Source organism: Lygodium microphyllum, chromosome 22 (assembly GCF_053477565.2).
Source record: "Lygodium microphyllum isolate KBCC chromosome 22, Lygodium_microphyllum_v1.1.10, whole genome shotgun sequence".
NCBI classification, from domain to species: Eukaryota; Viridiplantae; Streptophyta; class Polypodiopsida; order Schizaeales; family Lygodiaceae; genus Lygodium; species Lygodium microphyllum.
In genome coordinates this window covers 79,784,938-79,803,603 of record NC_141156.1, presented here as the reverse complement: position 1 = coordinate 79,803,603, position 18,666 = coordinate 79,784,938, and the positions used below count along the sequence as shown (strand labels likewise).

Genomic DNA, 18,666 nt, shown 5'->3' with positions numbered 1-18,666 from the left:
GTTAAAAGAGATAGAGGGCAACACTTGTTGTTTCTCTCTCACAGGACAAGTACATCAGTAAAGTACTTGACAGATTTAGTATGGCTGATACTAAGCCTCTTGGTGTGCCTTTACCGCCACATACAAAGCTTAGCAAAGCTGATTACCCAAAAGATGATGCAGTTGCTACTGCTATGAAGTGCATATCTTATGTATCAGCTTGTGGTTCTTTGATGTATGCCATGGTTGCAACTCATCCTAACATTGCTCATGCAATGAGAGTTGTTAGTAAATTCATGTCTAACCCTAGCAAGCCACATTGCAAAGCAGTGAAATGTATTTTTAGATACTTAAAAGGTACATGGAAAAAGTATATATGCTATGGAAAGGGTACACAAAAGTTACAAGGATTCTGTGATTTGGACATGGCCAGAGATCTTGACACTAGAAAATCTATCAGTGGGTATGTCTTTACTTTGACTGGTGAGGCTATTTCTCAGTGTTCAAGGTTGCAAAAATTTGTAGCACTGAGTACTACATAGGCTGAATATATTTCAGTCACAGAAGCTTCTAAGGAAGCTATTTGGATTGGTCGTTTGGTCAAGGATTTTGGTTTTTCTTCACGTACTCCAATGCTTGGTTGTGATAGCCAGAGTGCCGTATGTCTGGCTAAGAATGCCATGTTTAATGCACATAGATGTTCAATACCACTTCATTCAACAGGTCTTGGATGATGGTCTTGTCACACTGACTAAGGTTAAATCCCAAGATAATCCTGCAAATGTTCTCACTAAGAGTCTTGCAAAGGCTCAGGATGAGCATTGCATCCAATTAGTGGGAGTTGGCTAGCTTAAAGGTACCACTACAAGCCTTTAAGTGGAAGGTTGTTAGGTGTAAAGTCCCTTTAAATGTCAAGTCTTTTTAATCTCCATGTGTATAAACTTACGAATGTGAACACGTCCTTATTTATACCCTTACATATAAATACATTTCATTCTTTGTGTACCATCACTCAACCAATACACTCGTCTTGGAATTCTCTCAATCTCACTCTCAGCACTGCTCCTGCTCCATTTCTGTCTCGCACTTCATTGCGCACTCATCACAACACTTTGCAATACCATGTGAAGCCTCAGAACAACTCAAAGTATAATTTTATGACAATCTAAGGTAATCCTACTTGCTTTGTTAGATATGCTCAATGCCCTACCCTCGTAAGGTGCCACCAATGATCCATGGTGCTATAAGTTGTAAGGCCCCCATTATGAGGCAAAGCCATGTGTAAGCACAAACATTGGGTGGGTCTTGACTTGTATGTCAGATTAGGTCTATGTGACCGGATGGCAAAAAGGTGAAGTTTGTCGATCTAGCCTTTGAGTTAGATAGAGTAGTTATGCTAGTAGCAACTCGAGGCACAAATCATCAAGTTGTGGGGTGTGAGAGTTATAAGAGATCCCTATTGTGAGGTTTAGGGGTCGCGGAAGTGGCCCCCCTGATGAGAGTCTAGGGGCAACACCCCCAGCGCGACGGTAAAGTAAATATTCCCTCACTGACTAGGGAAGGTTCATAATATGGTCGGACTTGTCGACCAGACTACCTTCTCGAGCTATAAAAAAAAAACCCCTCTAAAGTCATCGTTAATCTATCTTTCACCCAATCAGAGTTCTTCCAACTACCCTAAGCTTTTTGCCTATCATCTGTCTAGATCGCCATCTAAGCTTCACATTGGAAGCCCACAGGTGGATAGAGCCATCTTTGTATCAATTCATTTGAAATTAAAGTAGTCTCTATTCTTCTCATATTTGTTATGTGTTCTCTACTCATTGCTCAAATTCAAACCATTGTGCCATGTAATTTCTACATGCCTGTGACAAACCTTTTTGTCTTTATGTGTATCTCATAGCTCTCATCTTAGTCATCACCCACATTGTTGTGGTCTAGGGACAGACTGCAAGGAAATGGCCTCTAGCTCTCTATGTTCATAGACTAGAACGTACTTACCAAATAGAAGAAGCCCTTTCTACGATCAATTCAATCATATCAACTAAACAGCTAAATAAACGAAGGACCCAAGTTCCAGACACCCTAGCAGAATTATACAATCCAGAGCTTAAACATGTCATATTTACACTACAACTAGTTAACTATCACACCAAACACTTGTAATTCTGAGTGCAAGCACACCATATACAATACATTCTAATCTTGGTTCAAGTATGATCCTGCTCCTCTTAGGTTTATTTCTTTAAGAGTGGCAGAGGGGGTAAAATTTACCTCATGATTTTCATCCATAAACTAAACAACACATGGTAATTTACAACAAAGTAAACTAGCCTTAGTTAAAACAATGGAGGTGTGGCTCATACGCCATTAAGCTCGTCTGAATTAACCATCCACTACCATCGGACTACTATTCACACCCACATAAGGATCCCAAATGGACTATACAGAATGGCAATGATTGCTGTAGAATATATCTATTCAATTATAACTATCTTTGTTATAGAGAACTACTCAATAACAGCATCTATGAGCCACTGATTGCTTGTTCATGCTACTTTTCCCCACTGGCTACAACTAGAACTAAAAGGGTGATTACCCTATGCAATCGTTAAGCTGTGGAAGAAACATGCATACTGCAAATCCGATATCAGCAGTTACATCCACATAATCTCCAATCTTAAATGACTGCTATCCTTGACAAGATAAAATATGTTAAACAGAAAAAAGTGTTCTAATTAGTATAACGCAAAGCAGAGACCAATATGCTGAGGAAGCAGACAAATTTCATCTCCTTTTACAGGAAACTGTTCAACAGGGACAGCACTCAGACTGCATCAAAGAAATTAACTTGCTCATACAGATATAAATTGGAAATTTTCTGTACAAGAGATTGACATCACATAGATAAACTAAGCAATCACATTGTTATGAGAATTGCAAAAAAGTGTACCAAACAAACGCAGCTCCAAACCTTGACATCTCGGTGAATATGTCCATGATGATGAAGATACTCTAAGGCCTTCAAGGTCTCTTTCAAAAAGGAAGCAATAATTGGTTCTTCAAAACCATCAGGATATGCAGCTTTCATTATATGCAAGCATGAACCGCCTGCCATGTATGGCATGACAACCCACAAACTTCGGTCGACTACAAAAGAACAGTAAGCTTTGACCACATTAGGATGACTGATCAAACTCATTGTTTGAGCTTCCCTTCGAATATCATCCTGCAAAATGAATAACTAACTAAGCTGTAAATCTATAAGTAATAATTGAACATAGACATGAAAACAAAACCATAAGACAAAGTAAGTTGAAAAAGTGGTATGTAACATAATATCTTTACAAACTCATGATCCTTCATTACAACATACGCTGATGTGACAAAGCAAGAAGCCTGTTCGGGGATGCAGTAATACAATCAATCAAGGGCTTCCCTTGGTACTAGCAAGGACGGGCAACCTAGTGTGTCAGACTAGCAGCCACAAGCCTAAAATATTGTGTTACTAGTTTCGGCCCCATCTAAATCAGCCTACAAAGGGTTTCCGAAATGGGAGGTATGAAAAGCTTTAAATATAGAAGTAGTCATTAATATATGTACATGCATCATATAGACAACAACTCAAAGAAACTTGCAAACAATGTAAATGTCCATGTCAAAGTATCAAATGAATCCATGACAAATGTTGATTACAAAAGTTCAAACACATTTTCTAGGATAGGGCCTTGTTGGAAATCTAAAAAAGGTGTTTGATAGGTTTGTGAACTCCTAGGTATGAAACGAATTTCCTAACCTTATGAAACGAGTTTCTTGGCAGCTATGGGCCTACAAGCCCCACTACACAAAATGTTGCAAGTTCATATAGTTCATCCACTGTCACTAGTGGATCTTCTACTCTAGTGCCTACTACACCTCCCATCGCTGATCAGTTGAGATGGGATGAGAACAAGGCCGAGGCACATACTTTGATTGCACTCTCGTGCAAAAGGCAAGTTATGCTACGTATTCAGTCATACAGAACGGCCAAGGATACTTGGGATAAATTTGCCTCATTGTATCAAGTATGCAATGAGACTCAAGTAGCCTATTTGCGCAAACAGCTTGAGATGGAGCACATAACAAAGGGTGATTCTGTGGAAGCCTACATTACACGTATCAAGGACATAATAGAGCAATTTGCTTATATTGATGAGATAATTCATTATGCTTCTCTTGTTTCTATAGGTCGTGCACAACAGCCAAGGATGCTTGGGATAAACTTACCTCGTTGTATCAAGTGTGCAATGAGACATATGTAACCTATTTGCGCAAACAATTTGAGATGGAGCACATAACAAAGAGTGATTCTATGGAAGCCTACATTACATGTGTCAAGGACAAAATAGAGCAATTTGCAAATATTGATGAGATAATTCATGATGCTTCTCTTGTTTCTTCAAAGTTTCACCACTACACTTTGCTTACTTGGAAAAGGAGATATTGATGTATACACATTTGATGCATGGAAGGTAGTGATAGATATATCCTCATGTGTCACACTAGGAGTGCCTCTCAAGGCACTCCCACACCTCAATTAGCACCTAAGGGCCCCACAATCACCATAAGCAACCGGTGGATAAATAACTAAATAAATAAAGCATCTCTTAACATGTTACATGATTCACTTTCATGAATAAACTATCAAGTATATAGATAAGATGGACCTATCTTGCCATAGACATCTCATGCATGCTACGTAGCATACATAAACTGGAGCAACAATAAATTTGTTGCTCCAACTATTACATGCTAAGTTTGTTTTGCAAATTTTGATATGCATGAGAGAATTGGTAGACCAATTCATCTTACATACGCCTGAAGAGCAATCCTAAAGCATGTTGGGAAAAAAAAACTGTTTAAACTTCAAAAATCAAACTTCCAACTAAAATCCATTTAAAAGAATTAAGAGATTTGAGATTTCGTTCCAAACTTGTACAAGGGTGCGTAATGCTACCTTTTGAAGGTGGGGCAATTGTAACCAAACGACTCTCACCAAAAAAAAAAAAAGCTTCACCAATGAATCACTCTTTCAACAAATTGTGGAAGCAAAAGCGATGTCCCTTTGATCACTATAATTTATGAACTCTTGGAGGAAGGCACTATGGTGCTCTTCCGCGAAAGCCTTTAGAAGAAAGGCATCATGATCGATGACGACATTGGTATTCATAAAGAGAGAGGGTTTCTTAAATGTGAAATGCAAGTGTGCCACGAACACATATGTGCGTCAATTCATCCACTCCCATCTCTTCTTCATCAAAAAGAAAATATCATCTATCTTTGTCATGGTATCCAATATGTCACTAGAAATGTGTAAGAGAGAGATGGAGGGTAGATCATGCTTGGATGGTGAAAAGAGAGAAACTGAAACAATGTGAATTCTAAAAATTAAAAGGAGCATGAATCATGATGAAAAAGAAATTAAAAAAGATCACCATGAAGGAGAAGCCTCTGTTGAGCTAAAAATGCATTAGCTTGACATAAACAGCCCCAAAACATGCTTAATTAATGAAGAAAACCTTTTATTTTAAAAAGAAACGCAAACCTAGAGAGAGACTGTGTCCCATATACAAAACCCTAATTTGGGCGCCCAAACTTTCTATAAATAGGCATGCCGCCCACCACTCTCCCTTAATCTCGTTTTTGCAGGTTTCAAGGGCCATAACTCTGCTGCCCACACACTGTTCGTAGAGGACATCGCAATCAAAGCTTCCACTAGCCACCTGCTACCATTTGGCGCCTAATTCTAGCCTTTCTCACATGTTTGCAGCTCTCACCATCAGCGAGGTGTTGTCGCCTACAATTAGCAGTTGTCGTCTTCATCTTCTCTCTCCTTTAAATGTTGTGTTTGCAGTTTTTGGCTGCCACCCTGACATTCTCTCACATCTACCTGCTGCATTTGCACCCAACAACTATCACCCAGTTTTTCTCTCCTCAAGTACCTACGTTTTTAGTCTATCTCTCCTCATTGCCGTTTGCATCAGATCTAGCCTTCCTTTGCTGCGTTTGTTGGTGTTCAACACTCAAAGGCTGCCTTTGCTATGATTCGGGATCCATTCGGAGTACAGCATACTCTACAGCTCATAACCTCTATCTTAATCCCAGAGATACGAGAGTTCAAGGTTTACTATTCACAGCATAGTGTGTTTGAACATGAGCACTGTATATTCATTATTCATTCACTTAAATTCATTGTGTTCACTGTCTCTGAGTTACCCCAACCCTAACCCTAACTGTGTTTTGAGTTTATCTGTCTGTGCTTTGTCGTACAATTAGTTTCATGCCTTTTTGCGTTTAGAGCATTTCTTCATATGGTATCAAAGCGTGAGAAACCTTAGCCTTTGATCGGAAAGCTCATTCGTAAAAGCAAGAACAACACAAGGGTCTGATGACTTCAAACACATTCACAACACCGCTTCAATCTCCACAGCCAAACATGGACAGAAACAATCAAGAGTGGGCCTCCCAGCTTGCTACTATCCAAATCTAACATGGACAGAGAACCATCAGACTACCATGGAGTCCACATACCAAATCAAATTTCTACCGCCGAGTATGATCTCATCGTTATGCATAGGGCTCAGTAGGAGGTTGAAGGTAAGCCTAAGTTTTCTCCTTTAGATTCGGTGCACAGAACTAATGATCTTGTAGGACCTTCAGAATCTCCACTATGGACCGGCCATCCACAAATGGAACATGGCACAAATCACACATCACTTCCACATTATTTCCTTTTCCCAATGCCAAGCTTGAACCCTATTATTTCAAATTCTATGTCAACCGATTCTGTATTTTTTGTTGGATCGGGAGATACTCATCAAGAAGAGACTCTTCAAAACAAGCTTAGGTTTGTGAGTAATGAGAAAGACAAGTATTTCTTCATGAACTCAAAACTAGGTAAGAAGTTAAAAGAAGAACTTATAAGTATTCCTACCCTTCCTTTTCCTTCCAATGATTTTATTTCTCATGGTCAATATGGAGCAGGTGCATCTTTATCTAGTGCATTTAATGGACAAAAGGAACCTACAATGTTTCCCACAACAACATCTATCACAAATCCATTTGGGCTCCCACCCATCCATCCCTCATCTTCCATTGCGCATTTTTTTCAGCCTCCATTAAGTGCACCACATTATCCACTACCACACACAACACTAAGGGGTTCTGCATATTTAGGCACAATCTTTAGAACCTCTACATACCCGTTTCTAGGTGGTGTACCTGTGACGGAGGCTCATCCTCCCACACATACACTTTCGAGTTTTCTCCCTGCAGGGCATTCTTTGAGTGTGGATCGTTTGGTATCGCAATTTCCCTCTATGGCATTATCTAGTGGATCATCCAATCAATTTGTAGGGCCCCAACTAACACTTAGACAAGGCTATCAAGTCCTAATGCCTCCACCTACACCTATGGTATCGTACGGACCTATGTCTGTTTTGGTACCTCCACAGCAATTGGCACTCATTGGACATCAGCAGACTATTTCTGCCTATCTACCTTTACCCCCTCCTACTTCTTATCCACCACCACCACCATCTTATCTCATCTATCCATCTTCCCAAACACCTCATGGTTTCAGTTCCCCATCCGCCAAGCATGCATTTAATGATAAGACTCGTGTCAATGGGTCAAACTACACCACTTGGTCGAATTTGATGAGGCATGTCTTAGACTCTCAGAACCTATGGGATTTAGTGTTATTAGCAGTCATGTTTGTCATGCCTTGTCATCTCCTCCCTGTGAGCCTCAGTCTGAGTCAGACGAGGACTTTAGGAGCTCTGACTTGTCTATCACTTGTTTTGACGAAGGAGGTAGCTCATTCTAGAGCACTCAATTTATTGCATTTCAGTGCATTTTCTCCTCCAGTCAGGATTTTATGTGCATTTCCAGGGGCAGTTTCTACATTCTTCAGCCTGCCTCACCTGCGGGACATTGTCCACCCTTTCCGGGATTTTTCTGAGCATTCCTGGCATTTTTACCAGCATTAAATGCTGGTCGGACATATTTATGGCCTTAAATTTCAGGTCGGCCAGTTTTTGGGTTTTTTGGCTATTTATAGCCATTTCCCACTTGGCAGGCAGTTGTATTATCATCTTCCCTCCTTTGGCAGGTGCACACTCCAACTCCGTCATCTTCCTCCGTCTTCGGTGCTGCCGTCATCATCAGCCTAATCTAGTGCCCTCACTGATGCTTCAAGCTGCGTGCAGGGACTGATCAGTCCATTTCAATGTATTCAGCATTCATTTCAGTCAGTGCAGATTTTCTTCCTTCATTTTCTGCTTTCTCTGTCTCTCCCTCTGTGTTTGTGTTTCTTCTTCCATTGCGCACTCTCACATGGTATCATCGCCTAACTGAGAGCACAGAGGAGAGCTTCCATTGCAGAGGAGGACACCATCAAGTGCAGCCTTTCTTCCCTCCTTTCCAGCCCTTGGCGGTGCTGTCCAGGCTGAAACGCAACCTTCCATACCTGCGTTTTGTTGTTTTGCAGCATCAGGAGGAGTAGGCGACAGTTTTCTAGGTGTTTGCAGCCTGTGTTTGCATCAAACACAGCCAACAGGAGGTGGTCAACATCAGCAAAGGAGGAGGCGTCGTCATCTGGAGGATAGGCGGCAGTTTTTCTCTCTAGGCGGCAGCATTCTCTCTCCTCTCGCACACGACAGCATCTTCTTGGTCTTTTTTTGACATAGGCGGCTCCATCTTGATTGTCTGTTGGTTGCAAATTGTTTGGTGATTGCAGATATATATGAAGATGTCTTATCACCAGTTCTTTGTTGATTCAGAGTATGAGGTCTCTATTCCTTCCTCTGAGAGACGGAGAGACTTTCGTGTGAGTTCACGCGATGACCGGAGGTCACCTAGCCTATTTGACCGAGATCCCTCTATTCCCCGTTCTCTCCATGTTTCATAGAAGGCTCGTTCTACTGGCCTTCAGATGCCTTCCATGGCACCCTCTATACAGGTGCCTGTACTCCCTTCTTTGCCCAAAGAAGACCGGCTTGATGGTTCCAAGTACTCGCTTTGGTCGTGTAAGGTGGAGTGTATCCTTGATACCTTTGATCTTTGGGAGTTTGTTACCCACCCTATTTTCCGTCCAGTGGAGGATCCCACCGTTGGATCATCGATGGATCGTGCGGCCTTATGGGATCGGCTCAACTCACGAGCTCGATCTTTCCTCTTTATGAGCTTACAGGATTCTGTCCTAGTGCATGTGCGCAGGTTGCAAAAAGCAGCAGAAGTGTGGACAAAGCTTGCTTCTTTGTACCATCAGAAGACTTTTGCCCATCGGATTACTCTCGAGAAGAAATTACGGATGCTCGTTGTTGATGATTCGTCTTCCATGAAGGATCATATCAACAAGTTGGAAGACATAAGGGATGAGCTTGTGTCCCTTCGCAGGATGATCTCTTCCGAGGATATGGCCATGATTCTTTTGACTTAGCTGCCATCTCCCCGTTTTGATGTCTTCTACACCAGCCTTCTTACATCGAGGACCCGTGAGAAGCTTCTATGGGAGGAGCTTGCCCCGCTTGTTTTGGAGCATGACGAGTGCGCCAAAGAGGTAGCCAGTGGATCCACCTCCATTAAAGCTTTTGTTGCAAGTTCGAGAGGGGGGACACAAAAGAAAGGGAAGTCACACGCTAAAAGACAGGAGAGTTCTTCAGGTTCTGACTCGGACTCGGAGAAGCCTAAATGCCCATACTGTGGGAAGGGGACACATCCAAAGGAGAAATGTTGGAAGAAGTACCCTCACCTTCGTCCAGGAGCGAAGGATGGAGCTAAAACATCTGAGCCTTCTACCTCTACTCCAGCGGTTACCCATGAGTTAGTGTTCCTTCATATTGTTGACTTGGAGGAGCCCTCTTCAGTGGTTGCCTCATCTTCTAAGAGGCATTGGCTGGTTGATAGTGGAGCTTCTAGTCATATGACTCCTCGAGGTGATTTGTTGCAGGATCTATGCCCTTCTGAGGGTTCAGTCACTATTGGTGACATTGTTTCGGTGCCTATTTGTGGTGTTGGCACTTTGCCTTTATTTCCCGACCGCGCGTCGAGCTCCCTTTCCCAGGCTCTTTATGTTCTTGACTTGGGCTTTCCACTCCTCTCAGTCTATGGCCTTACTAGGCTTGGTACCCGGGTTGTCTTCACCGAGCAGGCCGTTTGTATTGAGGATTCTTCTACAGGGGCTGTTATTGCAACAGGCTGGCAGGAGAGCGGGCTTTATAGGCTCCATTCCCCTTCTCTTATGCAGGGACCTCCGAGGCAGTTGTCTATTGCTACACCAGTTTCCACTTGTGCACCCTCTTTTCCACAGGTTCCTTCCCATCCCCCACCCTCTCCTCTGGTGGTTCCCTCGTACCCCCCATCCCTTTCAAAGGGGGACGATCTCGGTGATGCTGCTGTGGATTTCCTGGCCCCTACTGTTTTAGAGGGGGCTTCCCAGGATCGCAAGGAGTTTCTTCATCGGCAATCTTCATTGACGGACTTCATCGACCTTGGCATTCCTCTTGCCACCCCAGGATCCGTTTCTCCCTTGGCCTTCCGCCACATCCAGGATCTGAGAGGGGGTGTTAGCAGTCATGTTTGTCATGCCTTGTCATCTCCTACCTGTGAGCCTCAGTCTGAGTCAAACAAGGACTTTAGGAGCTCTGACTTGTCTATCACTTGTTTTGACGAAGGAGGTAGCTCATTCTAGAGCACTCAGTTTATTGCATTTCAGTGCATTTTCTCCTCCAGTCGGGATTTTATGTGCATTTCCCAGGGCAGTTTCTGCATTCTTCAGCCTGCCTCACCTGCCGGACATTGTCCATCCTTTCCGGGATTTTTCTGAGCATTCCTGGCATTTTTACCAGCATTAAATGTTGGTCGGATCAGCATTAAATGCTGGTCGGACATATTTATGGCCTCAAATTTCAGGTCGGCCAGTTTTTGGGTTTTTTGGCTATTTATAGCCATTTCCCACTTGCCAGTCAGTTGTATTATCATCTTCCCTCCTTCTTTGGCAGGTGCACACTCGACTCCGTCATCTTCCTCCATCTTCGGTGCTGCCATCATCATCAGCCTGATCTGGTGCCCACACTGACGCTTCGGGCTGCATGCAGGGACTGATCAGTCCATTTCAATGTATTCAGCATTCATTTCAGTCAGTGCAGATTTTCTTCATTCATTTTCTGCTTTCTCTTTCTCTCCCTCTGTGTTTGTGTTTCTTCTTCCGTTGCGCACTCTCACAAGTGCAAGGGTTGGAACCCCAACCTGATCCCATCCTTATTCCATACGAAATCGTCCGCTTATGGAAGGCTTGTAATGCCTCCACTATTGTCGAGTTGATACAGGGCTTGTTGCCTGCATTTCACTCTCAACTTCAACATTTCGACTTAGCATCCGAGCATTGGATACACTTGACTAACCCCTAACACATCAATTTGGATTATGAGCTCCAAAATTTCAAAATCACCGACAAGGATGACTGGAAAGTCAAGTTGGCTGAGTATCGGTATCTCCTTGCCGAGTTCTCAACCACTTGGGCTCCTAAGTCCTCTGATGATTAGGTTACCTTATTCCTTAACAAGCTGCTAAGAAAATATTTCCGTTTTGTACAGGAGGTGATTTCACAGCCTCAAATGCCCACATTTTATGAGTTTGAGTATCCACCGTCGTTGACTTATACATGATTGTTCAATCAACTTCATAACACTTCCTCAATAGAGAGGACTCTTGTTGCATATTCTCAAAGGGGGCAACAAGGCAAGGGCACACAAAACTCAAAACAAAATCAAAATCAAAATCAAAATAGGGCTAGTGAATCCTAAGCAAACAATCAATCCACACTTAAACCGGAATGGTAGAATGTATCTAAAACATAGCCCAAATCCAAGAATCAGACCCCTGCATCCTTGTCGGGTAACCCCCAACAAGGGAAGCAAGGTGGTGGCAACCCTCACTAGAGGCAGTGGAGAGGCCAGACCCACACTGCCACCGGTCCATCATCACAATCGGTGAACTAGTCAACTCCAAAGGGTTTGTCTGATTGGTCTACAGAGGCCCACATTGTCTCCTTAGGGACATCGGATGCGAGTCTCATTCACATCTGTGAATTGCCTCTTGATGAGGTGCTTGCAAAGGCCCACTCATCACAGCCAAGTACATTAATACTTGTTGGGCTTGTGGACAATGAAGCTACTCATCACATGACTCCTAAAGCGAACATTTTTATTTCCCGAGCCCCTGCAGCTGAGAGTATCCGTGTAGAAAATAACTTCTTGATCACGATTCAGGCCCCAAGTCACGTTAGTTTTTCACTAACTTGGGTCAAGATCTCGCTTCATTGGATGATATCTATCATGTCCCCCAACTTGGAGTGAACTTCTTGTCCGTTCAGCAACTTTGCCAATTCGGGCAAGCAGTTTTCTTCTTAACGACCACAGTCGAGATCCTAGACTCTCAGATTAGTTTAATGATTGCTCGCAACAAGGCACAGCCTAATGGCCTTCACCATATGATCCGCTTTCTTACCGAGCCAATTGCTGATGGTTCAAAGTTCCATCGCTTCCAAGCTTTGGCCACTACACGGGAGCCTACAAACTCAGAGCATCTTTTGGCATTTCACTTCAGACATCTTGGCTACAGCTCTCTTTATGAGTTGTCGCATCAAGAAATGGTTGAGGGCCTTCCACACCTAAAACTATCTCGAGAGGTCTGTAAAGCATGTCAACTACGTAAGCAACATCATACACCTTTTCCTCAATAGTCTCTCACTTGAGTTGTTGAACCCGTTCAGCTCATTCATGTAGATCTTTTGTAGTCCTACATCCACTGCCGCCTTAAATGGCACACTATACTTTTTTTTTTAATAGTGGATGATTTTTCCAAATACATGTGGGTGTACTTCCTCAAGCACAATTCCGATACCTTTACTTACTTCAGTACTGAGGTACTACAGACTGGTCGTCGTGTGGATACTATGAGGAGTGATTCTAGTAGCAAGTTTACCTCCCACGAGTTTTGTGAGTTTCTAAAGGAGCAGGGCATTGCACACCAGCTCACATCTACCAACTTCCTTGCACAAAATGAAGTCGTAGAGCATAGGAACTGGATTGTCCTAAACATGGAACACTCTATATTGTTCGCAGCAAAGCTCCTTGAGCACCTTTGGGTTGAGGCTATTAACACTTCAATATACATACACAACCGATGTGCGACTGTGGCAGACCCTAAAAAGACTTCGTACAAGGCATTCTTTGGCTCTCAACCTGTTATTTCTCACTTTAGAGTTTTCAGTAGTTGTGCTTATACGCACACTCTTGATGACAAGATAGGAAAGCTCACCCCTCACGCTGATCTCTTGATTTTTGTGGGCTATTTTTGTGAAGCGAAAGTCAATAGTTTAATTGATTCTCAGACAAACAAGGTGATCATTAGGAGGGATGTCATCTTTGATGAGAGGGAATTGGACTCTTCGTCCTCGTCTCGCTCACATCGTTTCATATTGTGCCTACTAAGCCAGGTCTACTGCCCGCTCCTGACATTCCTGCATATACTTCAACTCCCAGTTCTCCTCCCCGAGACCCATTACCTCGCTGATACCAATAGACCATGCGGGATTCGGGAATCCTTCCACCGGATCTCACTCTAGAGAGCCCCGAAAGATTTACTCACCTTGCCCCTCATGCTTCATATGCATCGTTGTTTATAGTTGATTACATTGCATATTCTGAGCCGGACAGTTACCATGAGGCTCGCTCTCTAGGACCCTCTACGGCATGAGGCCATGGAAAAGGAGCTGGATAGTATTGACCAGAATGAGACTTGGACCCTAGTGGATCGTCCTCATCACAAAAAGGACATCGAAACAAAGTGGATTTTTCAGACCAAGCTAAAGGCTGATGGTACTTTAAACAAATACACGGCTCGCCTTGTAGTGCAAGGTTTCAAGCAAAAGCACGGCATTGACTATAAAGAAACCTTCACACCTACTACTTAGCTGACACCATTTCGTATGTTGATTGCACTCGCTGCTTACCACGGTTGGCCGATCTATCAACTGGACATCAAAAGTGCCTTTCTGAATGGTTATTTAGAGGAGAAAGTCTATGTGGAGCAACCTCCCGGCTTTTCTTGCGCCGCAAACCGGCGAACTGACAAGGTATTTCGCTTGCGAAAAGCTCTTTATGGTTTGAAGCAAGTGCCAAGGTCTTGGTACCACAAGTTGGACAAGTTCTTACAAACTCATGGATACCATTCTACCCCCTATCATCCAAATCTATACGTGCGCATCACTAGCACAAGGGTCAGCTATATCCTACTTTATGTTGATGATATACTACTCACTGGCTTAGATTCTGTAGCTCTCGCAAAAATTAAGGCACACATTTGCACTACCTTTGAGATGACAAACTTAGGATCGTTGTCTTATTTCTTGGGGATGGAGATGGTTAGATCTGAGAAAAGTATTTTTTTGTCATAGCAAAAGTACGTCCTACAGTTGGCGGAACACTATTGCACCGATTAGACAAGGCCAATGGCCACGCCTCTAGATCCCACTATCCATTTGCGTAAGGATACTTCAAGTTCACCTTTCAATGCTCATACCTATCATTCTATTGTAGGGAAATTACTTTGGTTGATTCATACTAGGCCAAATCTTACATTCTCAATTAGTTTGCTTAGTCAACATTTTAATACACCTAGAATGTCTCATTGGATTGCTTATCTTCGTATGTTAAGATATTTAAGGTATATCTATAATGATGGAGTAACCTATAGTCATGGTTTATACTTGTAAGGGTACATGATTTTGACTGGGCGGGAGATCCTAACACCCAACGTTCTTATGGAGGCTACCTCTACACCTTAGGCACAACACCCATATCTTGGCCTAGTCGTAAGCAGGAGACAATAGCAACTTCCGCGGTCGAGGAAGAGGATCGGGCTCTCTTCGATGGCACAACAGAGGCCATCTATCTAAGGAACTTGTTGACTGCACTTCAGTTTCCTTGCAAGTCGCCTATAGTTAGCTACTATGACAACCAAAGTGTCATTGCCCTTGCGATGAATTCTATAATCTCCCCTCGAACACAGCATATAGCGGTTCACTACTATTTCACCAGAGAGCAAGTTGAGCTAGGTACCATCCGCCTAGAGTTTGTGCCGTCAAGTGCAGCAGGCGTAGCAGGAGTTGGTAGACAGAGTGTTCTTTACAACATACACTGTTGAAACCATCAGAAGCTGACATTATTATGACGATGGCACAACAACGATCCTAAGAAGAATTAGTTTTGATACTTTCAAAACGGAATATCTCCCCCTCTGTAGTGGTTTGAAAGCTGAATTCAGAGATGTTGAAAAGAAGGAAGTAGAAGAGATATTGGCTAGAGAATCCTCCAAAGATTGAAGCCCCCCTCTGATTCTATTCTGTTGAGTACAGACTAAATGGTTGGAGCCAACCCCTTGATGAATGACGCAATCAAGAGGCAAGCACTAAAATGAGTCTAGAGGTACGTGAGAAGAGAGAAGGCCAAATGATACGTGGTAGTTGTTGAGCTAAAATATGCATTACTTGCTGATTAGCCTCTTAAACAGCCCCAAAACACACTAAAAATGCTATTTTAGAGTAAAACCCTAAAATGGGGAGCGGTCCAAGAGAGTTCAGTGGAAACCCTAAAACGGGGAGTGGTTTGAGAAAGTTTAGTGGAAACCCTAATTTTTGGGATGCCCTTCCACATCTATAAATAGACAGGCTGCCCCCATTCAGCATCATCCTTGTTTTGCGGGTTACACCAGCCCACACACCCTCTACTGCTGTTGGTGCCCAGTTTCCAGCCTGCAGCCCGCCTCCATCTGCTATCCAGCCATCATCGACTGCAGCCACATCAACTTCAGCCTGTTCATTGCTGTAGGCGACAACTCTCAGCTGCTGGCGACTGCTCCAAACTGTCCCAGACTGCTGTTCAGCCTGCTGTCCATCATCTCCACGGTCAGCCAGCCTGCGTTTTCAGCATTGCAGGCCCTAACACTCTCAGACACTGTTTCAGCCTGCTGTTTACAGCAGACTGTGCACAGTTTCCAGCCCCCGATCAGTGGTACACTGCTTTTACCAATTTCCAGCCTCCAAATTGCTACGTTTTGGTGACCAGCCTGCTGCCATTCACTATTCAGCACTCCTATACTCCAACTGGTGGTCACAGACTTGGGATCCGTCTTCGATGGACGTCACACTCTGACATTGCTCTGCCCTTGAGCACACTGTACACTCTTACATTCATTTACAGCATTCATTCACTTCAGAGTTGTGTTCTCTCTCTCCCTTCTTCTGTTTGTGTTTGAGTTTTTGTGTTTGAGTTTTGAGTTTTGCGTTTAGGGTTTGAGTTTTGCCCTCTATGTCTGTGTCTGTGTCTTTGTGTTTCTGTCGTGGTTGTATACTCTGTGTGTCCTCAATGCGAACCCTAGCAGTCTTCTTAACATGGTATCAGGCCAGTGCTATTGTAAAGAGTATCCTGTAGATATTGTTGAGAGCTAGTCTTTGTGCAAGGCACACAATACGACTCGTAACCGAATCATAATGTCCCAGACACCTTCTCCAGTTCCTATGATGTCTTATTAGGCTTCTCCATCATTGGAGGCCCTGAGACGGCATTATGGACTCGGTGAGGAGGACGACACTCCACCTTCACCAAATTTCACTAACATGGCAAAGGAGGACTTTGAGGAGTACTATCGCAACAAGTACGGTGATGTTTACACCCCTCCTACCAGTTTTGCTACCACATTTGGACCAGTTGGTGAGGTTGGCCACCTCTTCGATCATGGAGGACATACGGCATTCAGAACGTATGGCGATCCATCTTCATCATCTCCGCCAGGTCCAATGTCAGGTTTGTACAATTCTTTTGTGTTGCATGAATCAAAACCCTCACTTGTTTTTTCTTTTGAGGTACAGGATCCGGATGGCTTTGCGTATGTGAACTTCAATAGAGGGGGCTCACGAAGCAGACGAAATTCAGGTACATCTACAGCTTCTCTTTCATTTGAGCATATGACACACACTTCTCACTTCCCTCCCATCCCACCCTCTTCTATATCACACCTTGATCATCTCTCATCATCTTTCCAAAATCTTGGATTATACTCCACATCTGCATCACACACCCTAGGGGTTGGATCTACCCATCTCCGCTCCTAGCACCTTTTCCTTCTCCACCCCATTCTCTACCTCTTTGCACCATGGTACTTCGTTAGGGGGAATGCCACCCTTTAACACAGTGCCTCTCACCTTTCAGCAAATGAGCACACCCATCACTCCTGGGTCGACAATGATGGGCATCCCCCTCACTATCCCCAGCTTCACATCTCCCATGACCACTCATACGCAAGGGTTTCCATCCTCAGCTTATGGTGCGTCTTCACACTCTCCTTGGGTTACACCTACGCAAGGATTCCCATCTTCTGCTCCCCGTGTTCCCATCCCACCTCCTTGGGTTCCTCATGTTTTCGCACTCTTAGAGTCGGGCCCATAGGATTTTTATCTCTACATTTTAAGTCTTCCACTGCATTTACTCACACACACATACACATTTGCATCTTTGCACTTGTTCCTTCAGTTAGCTTTTTATTTTTGTTTTGTTTTGTTTTTGGAGCATCTCACTACTGACCTCTGTGATTGCAGACTTTGATCTCCTTTGCAGATTTTGTTTTCAGTGTAGGGCTAACATGCAGGTTTGCCCAATCCTACCTGGGCTGGAGACTTGGGATGTGCGCCATTCCTTCATGGTTTCATCATCCTTGAAGTTTTGCTCTTCTACCAGCATGGAGACTTCCCCTCCCGAGGCAGATCGTGCAGCATCTCTCTTGATTCTATCATGGCGGTGACTTCTACCTAGCTCTTCCAGCTGGGATGCTTCCTCCTCCTCTTCATTCCTTATGGTTCTCGGCACCACAGAAGACCGACATCAGGCTCCTCTTCCTTCTTCGGCATCTACATCCAGGTTGAGAGGGGGTTCCTACCCTTCTTGGTATTCTACAGGCTTCAGCACTTTGTCTTCAGCATCGGCTTCTCTCCCCTATTGTACCTTACCCTTTGCATTGCATGATTTCATCATCTTTGTACTGGGGCGTTGGCCAAGTGAACAATTTTCCCACGAGGGACACTGTCCAAGTGGCACCTGCTGCATGAGCATTCTTCAGCATGTAGCATACTTTGCATCTCATTGTGCAGAGCACCACTTGAGCGGATCCTAAGCTGTTTCCAGGTTGAGAGGGGGTTCCTACCCTTCTTGGTATTCTACAGGCTTCAGCACTTTGTCTTCAGCATCGGCTTCTCCCCCCTGTTGTACCTTACCCTTTGCATTGCATGATTTCATCATCTTTGTACTGGGGCGTTGGCCAAGTGAACAATTTTCCCATGAGCGACACTGTCCAAGTGGCACCTGCTGCATGAGCATTCTTCAGCATGTAGCATACTTTGCATCTCATTGTGCAGAGTACCACTTGAGCGAATCCTAAGCTGTTTCCACCGGCGGCTGTTGTTACCACACCACCATCCTTCTTCATCACATGGATACCTCATCACCTACTTTTCCTTGTCATCGACACCCTGAGTGGATGGGTTAGCTTGTACTGCTTTGTGATGTGTTGGGTATACCCTCCCTACTCCCG

The 18,666-nt window shown here is 43.7% G+C and overlaps 1 protein-coding gene across 6 annotated transcripts in view; it reads right to left on the bottom strand.

Moving 5' to 3' along the window:
- LOC148017328 (uncharacterized) overlaps positions 1-18,666 on the bottom strand; it is a 111,005-nt gene that overhangs the window by 71,366 nt on the left and 20,973 nt on the right. For 4 of the 6 annotated variants that reach the window (XM_087663446.1, XM_087663450.1, XM_087663447.1 and 1 more), the window contains exon 2: positions 2,933-3,208. In XM_087663446.1, coding sequence (XP_087519572.1) covers positions 2,933-3,208 — 276 coding nt within the window. The remainder of the gene's footprint in view (positions 1-2,932; positions 3,209-18,666) is intronic. The other 2 variants (XM_087663448.1, XM_087663449.1) reach the window with 1 other exon arrangement.